We start from the raw sequence: 8,986 nt of genomic DNA, 5'->3' as shown, positions 1-8,986 counted from the left end.
ATCCGTATCTACAAATTAGCACACACAAACGCTGCTTAAATCCCCGTCCTCTTTTTGTTTTGTTAGGTTTTTTTTTGACAGTGGACACTTTGCAGTCGGGAGTAGACGGCAGCCCCATGTTATTAATCAGTAAAGCTCTCCGGACTAATCCCGTTCTTTCTCTCTCTCTTTCTCTCTCAGAGTAAGAGGATTCTGCGAGCAAACATGCACACAGATTTCTAAGAATAAAAGGAGCGCCGGGAAAGGCTCCGGGGGACTTCAGGGAAATGAGAGGCGACAGATTGGTGTCACGTAAGGGAAAGTACAGCAGCAGATCCCCGTCGTGGGGGGACGTGGCTGCAAAAACGTCCTCGTCGCTTTGCGGCGCATCAAATACTGTCGGAATGTCAGAGGCCCAAACAGGTTGGACAGAGGACTTGGTGACCAAAGGCCATTAAGCTTGATTATGTGGGCTAAAGTTCTGGCACCCCACTGTCTTCTACCATAGCTGTCAACTTTTCCCTTTTCTTGCGAGAAATCCTATTCAGAATCATCATCATCATTCATCATTTTTAATTTGTATGCCGCCTTTCTATCTTACAATACTCAGGGCGGTTTACAAGCTGAAGAAACAAAAAATGTACATCTTATAACAATCTAATGCTAGACAGGGATTGGAAGGTGTTTAAAGGATACTTGCAAAACCATATTGAAAAATCAGAACTCCTATTAGAATAAACAAGTTCCGTTTTAAATGCTGAAATACTAAATAAGATGGATAACAATGTGTAATAGAAAAAGAAGCATGAAATTAGGTTAAAGGTGGGTGAAAGAAAGTAATAGAAGTGGAAAGAAATTGTAACTGAGTAGATTGGAAGTCTAACACAAAGGTGGGGTGAGGGGTGGTGGATGGTGATGGGAAAAGGAATTATCTGTGGGACTGAATGTAGGTATGTTTGAATATCTTTAAGGATTGTATGAAATGTATGCTTGTATGCTTGTATATTCACAATATGTGTGTATTAATGCTGAATTATTTTAACAATAAAAACTTTTTTAAAAAAACAACAATCTAATGCAATACAAAAATGTGATAATAAAACATAACTTTAAAATAGGCAGCCTATATCAAAATAGTAACATTCAACAATCAATTAGAATAGTATAAAATAATAATAACATATAAAAGTTAAACAGAAATCCACTCAACAGTTACAATAATATCTAAACTATAATCAGTAAAACAACGGGAAGCCACAGTACATAAAACAATAGAATACACATTGAGAAGCAGAGGGTGGGGCAAGGCAGGTGGAAGGAGGCCTTGCCTGATGGAGTCTCTTCCCTTAAAAAAAGGGAAACATTGACAGCTACAGGCAGAGTGGTGGGCAGTCTGTGGTCCTCCAGGTGTTACAGGACTACAGCTCCCACACCCCTCACTCCTGGTCATGCTGACTGGGGCCGATGGGAACTGGAATCCAATCACATGTGCAAAGTCACTGGCTTGAGAGCAGTACATGTGAAAAGGATCTAGGAGTCTTGGTTGACCACAAACTTGACATGAGCCAACAGTGTGACGCGGCAGCTAAAAAAGCCAATGCAATTCTGGGCTGCATCAATAGGAGTATAGCATCTAGATCAAGGGAAGTAATAGTGCCACTGTATTCTGCTCTGGTCAGACCTCACCTGGAGTACTGTGTCCAGTTCTGGGCACCACAGTTCAAGAAGGACACTGACAAACTGGAACGTGTCCAGAGGAGGGCAACCAAAATGGTCAAAGGCCTGGAAACGATGCCTTATGAGGAACGGCTAAGGGAGCTGGGCATGTTTAGCCTGGAGAAGAGGAGGTTAAGGGGTGATAGGATAGCCATGTTCAAATATATAAAAGGATGTCACATAGAGGAGGGAGAAAGGTTGTTTTCTGCTGCTCCAGAGAAGCGGACACGGAGCAATGGATCCAAACTACAAGAAAGAAGATTCCACCTAAACATTAGGAAGAACTTCCTGACAGTAAGAGCTGTTCGACAGTGGAATTTGCTGCCAAGGAGTGTGGTGGAGTCTCCTTCTTTGGAGGTCTTTAAGCAGAGGCTTGACAACCATATGTCAGGAGTGCTCTGATGGTGTTTCCTGCTTGGCAGGGGGTCTCTTCCAACTCTATGATTCTATGATTCTATGATTCTATGGGTCTCCATTCCTATTCTAGGAGGCTTTAAGGCTTTAAGCCTCTCCTCATACAAACAGTTCCAGACCCTGTGCTTTTTGTCTGAGGTTCTTTTCTATGTCTGTCTCCCCCACCAGAGAAGTCCAGAGAGTGGCAACACAAAAACAGGCCTTTTCTGTGGTGGCTCCCCGATTGTGGAACACTCTCCCCAGAGAGGCTCGCTTGGCGCCATCACTACATGTCGTCAGGTGCCAGGTGAAAACATTCCTTTTTACCCAGGCCTATGTCTATCAAATAATCTATGACCTGTAAAAGTATGGGGACTGTCATGAGGATTATTATTTTATGATTAGGCTGTGTGTCAGTATGCTTTTTACTATATTTTTATTATGTTTTTATCATTCTGTCATGTTTTTCAGTGTGGTTCATTGCCCTGGAATCCTTTGACAAAGGGCAGTATATAAATGAATGAATGAACGAATGAAATTTGTGTTTCCTTTCCTGGTGCCATTTTCTACTCCTCGCCAGCTTGGTATCTTCCTTTTTTCTTTTTTTCTTTCTTTTTTATTTCTTTATTGGTTTTCACATATTACACTACAATACAAATGTACCGAAGCCAACACCATTTCCTCCCCATCCCCCCATGCATTTACATTTATATTTCCTCAATCCATCATATAATTCTTTTCTCCCTCTTCCCACTTCCCTCTGCCCCCACTCGATTTCCTCCACATTATACAATTTACAATAATCCTTGCATTCTACAGTCTTCTCAAATCATCCATATATTCTTATTATCTTTCCTTACTAATTTTTCTTCCAACCAGTACTTCACATTTTAATCTAGGCATATTAGCATATCTTTTTTTGAGCAATATTTTGCCATATCTTCATCAAAACATTTCCACTCCTTTTTAAATTTTTGATTCAACTGATTTCTTATTATAGCAGTTCACTTTTGCCAAAATTAAATATTCATTTAGTTTACAAATCCATTCCTCTTTTGTGGGTATAGTTTGTGACTTCCACCTAGCAGAAATCACTATTCTAGCAACTGTACTTGCATATAGGAAAGTTCTTTCCCCCCCCCCCATGGTATCTCATCATCTATCAATCCAAGCTGATATGTCTCTTGTTTCTTTGTTATTGATATTTTCAACATCTTCTTTAGTTCTTCGTGTACTACAATGCAAAATTTCTTAATTTCCTCACACCTCCACCACATATGTATTGTTGTTCCTATCTCTCCACCACACAGAGGTTGGATTTCAATTTATATATCTTCCTGTTTGTTGGACTTCAATCCCATCAGCCCCGGCTAGCATGGCCTATGGTCAGGGAACAACAACTTGTGGTCCAACAACTTCTGGAGGGCATCAGGTTAGAGAAAAGAGCCTCAGGCCTTGGACTGCTGGATGCAGAGCACCCACATATTTCATGTATCTCTTCATCCAAAGCCATGATATAACCCTCCAATTCCATCTCTCTCAGTGCCTCCCTTATATTACTCTCCCCTGGCGACTGATGTGCTCATTTCCTCTACTCTTGCTTACTCAATTCCTTGATCCCATGCTTCTACACGTCTAATGCTTGCAGTCCTCTGCTGATCATCTGGCTGTATTTCCCAGCCCTTCCTGAGCATTTGGTAGACAATCTGATTATTCTGCTGGTATGTGCACTGGAATCTTTGCACAGGGATGAGAAGGGCTTTGAGTACTACAAATGGTAGCAAAAAAGAGATCCATGGAAGAGCTTACTCAACACATGTATATTAGCAGTTCGGCCTTCATGCCTTAGAGATTCCTGTGGAACTCAGTTTAGACAGGTCCTTCATCTTTTTATCCTACACAGCAGGAATGGGGAAGGTGGGATAGCTCAGATGGTAGAGCATGAAACTCTTCAGGGTTGTGGGTTCGAGCCACATGTTGGGTGAAAGATTTCGGCATTGCAGGCAGTTGGATTAGATGCATAGCTGTCAACTGTCCCTTATTTGGCGGGAAACTCCCTTATCCCAGCGCTGTGTCCCGCTGCTGTCCTGGATTGATGATGTCCCTTAAATTTCCCCGGTTTCATGCTCGCCCGGCTCGAGATCATCCGCGTCTCTCCCTTTCCCCCCTCAGGGGCACGTTGTGAAAGACGGGTGGCAGTGGGCGGGCAGGCAGCCCCTCGCTTGCGAGACTTCCACCGCGCTGCCAGGGGAAGCTGGAGGCGGCGGCAGCAGCGGCGGCCTGAGGGAGGAGGAAGAGGAGGGGATGGGGAGGACGCAGAAGGGCGGCGCTTCAGCGGCTGCCGCCGTGCCACAACCGCCTCATGCCGGGCTCGCGGGCAGCGTGGGTGAGAGTCTCTGTCCCTCCCTCTCGGGTGGGGAAGGGCCGATGGAACTCATAAGCTAAGCAAAATCCCTTATTTTGGCTGCTGGTCCCTTATTTTCAAATCTGTAAGTTGACAGCTATGACTAGATGGTCCTCACAGTATCTTCCAACTCTACAATTCTATGATTCTATGGTATCAGGATATACAGTGGAACCTCGGGTTACGAATGTGATCCGTGCGGGAGGCATGTTCGCAACCTACAGTGCCGCATCTGCACACGCACGGGTCATGATTCGGTGCTTCTGTCCATGATTTAGTGCTTTTACACATGCACAAGCACCGAAACCCAGAAGTAACCCGTTCCGGTACTTCCGGGTTCGGTGTTGTGCGCAACCTGAAATCGCTTAACCTGAAGCGTCTGTAACCCGAGGTACCACTGTACTAGTAGATCTCTAGATCTCTGGGTGATTTGCAGTGGACCTTGTAGTAAATTTGCAGCTTGTAACTCCCAATTGTTTAACAATAGCAACAACCAAACTACTTTCCCCACCTAAATTAGACTGAGGACATGAAGCAAGCTAACCAGAAGTGGCCTTTTCGTGGGACAGAACTGGCTTCAGTTCTAGTACTGAAAACAAATTCCTCGGCTCACAGTGTGGTCAGAGGCACCACATTCTTTCACTGAATGTCTTCTACACCTGGTTGGTAGGTCTTGAGGTTCTAGTAAAACAAAGTACCGTATTTTTCGCTCTGTAAGACACACTTTTCCCCCTCCAAAAATTAAGGGGAAATGTATGTGCATCTTATGGAGCAAATGCAGGCTCCATGGCTTCAGCGAAAGCAATGCGAAGCCTCCGAAGCGCAGCAGGAGCGCTCCCGTCACGCTCCGGAGGCTTCGGGTGGCTATCCCTGAAGCCTGGAGAGCGAGAGGGGTTGGTGCGCACCGACCCCTCTCACTCTCCTGGCTTCACTTCGCTGGAGAGGCACTGCGCAGTTTTCCCTCTCTGCAATGCCCCTTCAGTGAAGCAGGAGGAGAAATGGAAGGGGCTCCGTTTCTCCTGCCACTTCGCTGAACGGGCCCCATGCAGAGAAGGAGAGAATTTTGTTTTCTTGTTCTCCCCCTCTAAAACTAGGTGTGTCTTATGGTCGGGTGTATCCTACAGAGCGAAAAATACGGTAGATCCACAATGCCTATAGTCTGCCCACCCCGTGCCTTACACCACAGCACATTGATAATGAATTGTGGAAATAACACGTTGAGCTGTGTGTGTGTGTGTGTGTGTGTGTGTGTGTGTCCTGTAACTCAACATCACCATCGTTTTGGCTCTGGATCACAGTCTCCAGCCGAAGGATTTTCCGGCTATTGAACAAGACCTACACTTGATCTTTGCCATTTTGCATTTCGTTTTAACAAGGGTCACCCTCTAGGAACTCAACAAAAGATCCTTGTGGGTGATCACAAAAGCTGTGTGTATCTGGAACGATAACAACTTATTAGCAACCCAGGCAAGAACTTGAAGGAAATCCCTAGGGCTAGGCATGGACAAAAGACCCAATGAAAATAAATCCAATAGTCAGAAGGAACAGTGCTCTCCACACACATGCTGTTCCGCCACGGCAGACCATTTCTTAGTTATTTTTAAAAAAATTGAATTCATGCTTTACAGATGACATCAGTAAAACAGTGCTGGAGAATGACTCCTTTGGTTCTACATGAGAAGATGCCTCCGGACTGTTGCTGTTTTGTAGGAAGAATTCAAGCACATCCTGGAACTTTAAGTTTGTGCAATTAAAATGGATGAAAGAGCTCTACCAACCTAGCCCAACAAATCCACTTTAAGAAAGAAAGGGACATTTTGCAGTTGGGGAATGCATTGGAAAAGTACAGAATGAGTGGATGATTAAAGAAAAGATGTATGAACACCCTGCAAGCAAACAAAGATGAATGCAGGGCAAATGTTCATTATCATATAACCACCCTGAATGTTCCATAAAGACTGGAAGGAGTCTAACCTCCCTGGTAGTTTTGCGCAGGCAAATAAGAACAAATTCTCCATAAACGGGTCATCTGGAGGAGACCCAAGAGCCAGTGTCCTTGCATTCTTGCTACATGCCATTGTCACAAAGACAGTGGAGATCTCAATGAGCAGCATCTTCCAGTCACATCAGGTTGACTATGGTACCTCAAAATCTCCATCATGTTATCATGAGTGCTTATTGATACAAGTGCAAAACAACCATCAAAATTTCTGTTCATAATTTTCACGTGGCACGTTCAGCACATTGCTAGGGTTAGTAAGGAATTTGCATGAGGTCTAAACCACAGATTCTAGGGCTTGCCAATCAGAAGGTCACGGTTCGAATCCCTGCAACGGGGTGAGCTCCTGCCAACCTAGCAGTTCGAAAGCACGTCAAAGTGCAAGTAGATAAATAGGTGCCACTCTGGCGGGAAGGTAAACAGCATTTTCGTGCGCTTCTCTGGTTCGCCAGAAGCGGCTTAGTCATGCTGGCCACATGACCCGGAAGCTGTCTGCAGACAAACGCCGGCTCCCTCGGCCAATAAAGCGAGATGAGCGCCGCAACCCCAGAGTCGTTCACAACTGGACTTAACAGTCAGGGGTCCCTTTACCTTTAAAACAGAGATAAGACTGAAACACATTTTTTATTTTCTTTTTATTTAATTCATTTTCCACATTTCCATCAGGCAATTGTGAACAGTTTTGGGTTTTTCCTGTTATAGATGGATGAACCCTGGATTCAAGCAATGAAGGTTCGCGAAGAAGAGCAAAGCATGTTTTGCAGTTTGCAGTTCTGATTGGTTATTGCCACTTTCCTTCCTAGAAAGAACTGTGTTCTTGTTGCTAAACGGCCTGCAGCTACTGCTGCAAAGGAGTAGTCATTCAAACAAGAGAACTAAGGGCATTGGGTAGTTTTCATATTGTTTTAACATTGTCTAAGTCACTTGGATCAGAATGCAAGGTAAACATATTGAAAGATAGGCCAGAGAGGGAGAGAGGGAGAGAGAGACAGAGAAGGTGTTGTAGTTTCTGTGATGTGAAGCCAACCAGATACAGCTGAGGAACCCTATATTGAAGAACTCAGCACTTACCCGGGAGTAAGCCGCACTGGATGCAGTGGTACTTACTTCCAAGTAAAGATGGGTAGGGTTGTTCTGTAAATAAACACAGCAATAACTGCCAAGGGCACAATCTGATGCAGTTATCCTATTGGAACCAGTGTGCTTAATGCTTTGTTATGAGTTGGGCTGTGGGTCAGTCTGGATGAGATGTTAAATGCATTAATGTGCCATGTTTTCTTCCAATAGCAGCCATGGGTGGTGGCGTGATCAGGAACCCTTCTCGCATTGCCATATTCCCAGCGAAAATCACACCCCCAAACTGCTATTGGCCTCGGGAGGGACACTTCCATCACAACCTCATTTCCCAACGCAGCTGTTCTTTAGAAGAAGGAAACAGCCACTGTTAAATGCAATCACACTCTTAGTTGGGCTTGCTAAGAACTTGCCTCGAGAGAGGCTCCTATTTGCCTTTTTGAAATCTGTAGGGACAGCTTCAGCTTGGGGGAGCCAGTGGTTGTAAAGACGTCATTTTTCAAAAAAAGTCTTTCTAAAATTACAGCAGACAGCAGTTCCCACTGAATGCAAACAGGAGAATTGCTACATTTCCCTAACATTCAGGAAGGTTCCAAAAAGTGGAATTGTGCACTTCAGAGAAGCGTGAAACATTATCATGCAAAAGCAGAAACCTAACAATATAATAATCAATCAATCAATCAATATTATAATTAATATTATTATAGTGTTTCAGTTAAGCAAATAATATAATGATAACATCAACAATAATTTCAATTGATTAATTACTATAAGCAGTACAATCAGCTTGGTGTTGTTCTGTTTGGCTAGTATCTTGTGCTAAAGCCCGTGAACTCAAGTTTAGAGATCTCTTTCTCATTAGCAAAATTAGTCCGGTCGATGCGTGAGCTTGGGCTTCCGACGTTGGTCAGCCAGGCCTTCCTGCAAGGAGAAAGTAAAGGGCAGACCATTTAGAGCACTGCAAGATTTCATGGATAATAGTCACTCTGCTTGTGTGTTTCATGGGTTCCCTATAACTTCGAAAGACCTCCTTTCCCTGTATAGACCTGTAAAACCAGTATCCAATTCAGTTTTTCCAAGTTTCTCACCCTTTATCCCACTCTTAAATCCAGTTCTCCACATTTCTGCATCAATTTGTGATTTTTTAAAAAAGAAAAGAATCCTCATTTTAAAATTTGCATTATTTTAGTGCATATAGTATTTTTACTTATCTTTATGCAGTTTTTGACTATTATACACATTTCTGCAAGCTATTTCATGTTAATTTAGCAGGTTCTCCTTTCAACGAAAGCAAATTTCTTCCCCATCCCTAAAGGTCACTTGGGTCATCTGGGGAAATTTTACTCCTGGCATTTTTTTCATCATTGCACCAGCCCTGTGGCATTCCCTCCCCTCTTTGTGAAGCATTCCTTCTTCAGCAA

General features: G+C 43.7%; 1 protein-coding gene across 2 annotated transcripts in view; it reads right to left on the bottom strand.

The window, feature by feature from the left end:
• Window positions 1–7,109: 7,109 nt before the first annotated feature.
• ACYP2 (acylphosphatase 2) overlaps window positions 7,110–8,986 on the bottom strand; it is a 65,033-nt gene continuing 63,156 nt past the window's right edge. Inside the window, exon 4 of one of the 2 annotated variants that reach the window (XM_083605690.1) lies at window positions 7,110–8,486. In XM_083605690.1, coding sequence (XP_083461816.1) covers window positions 8,372–8,486 — 115 coding nt within the window. In that variant the 3' untranslated portion in view covers window positions 7,110–8,371. The remainder of the gene's footprint in view (window positions 8,487–8,986) is intronic. The other variant, XR_014545875.1, reaches the window with a different exon arrangement.

Source organism: Podarcis filfolensis, assembly GCF_964270895.1.
Source record: "Podarcis filfolensis genome assembly, chromosome: 3".
Taxonomy (NCBI): Eukaryota; Metazoa; Chordata; class Lepidosauria; order Squamata; family Lacertidae; genus Podarcis; species Podarcis filfolensis.
This window is presented reverse-complemented; position numbering and strand designations above follow the sequence as displayed.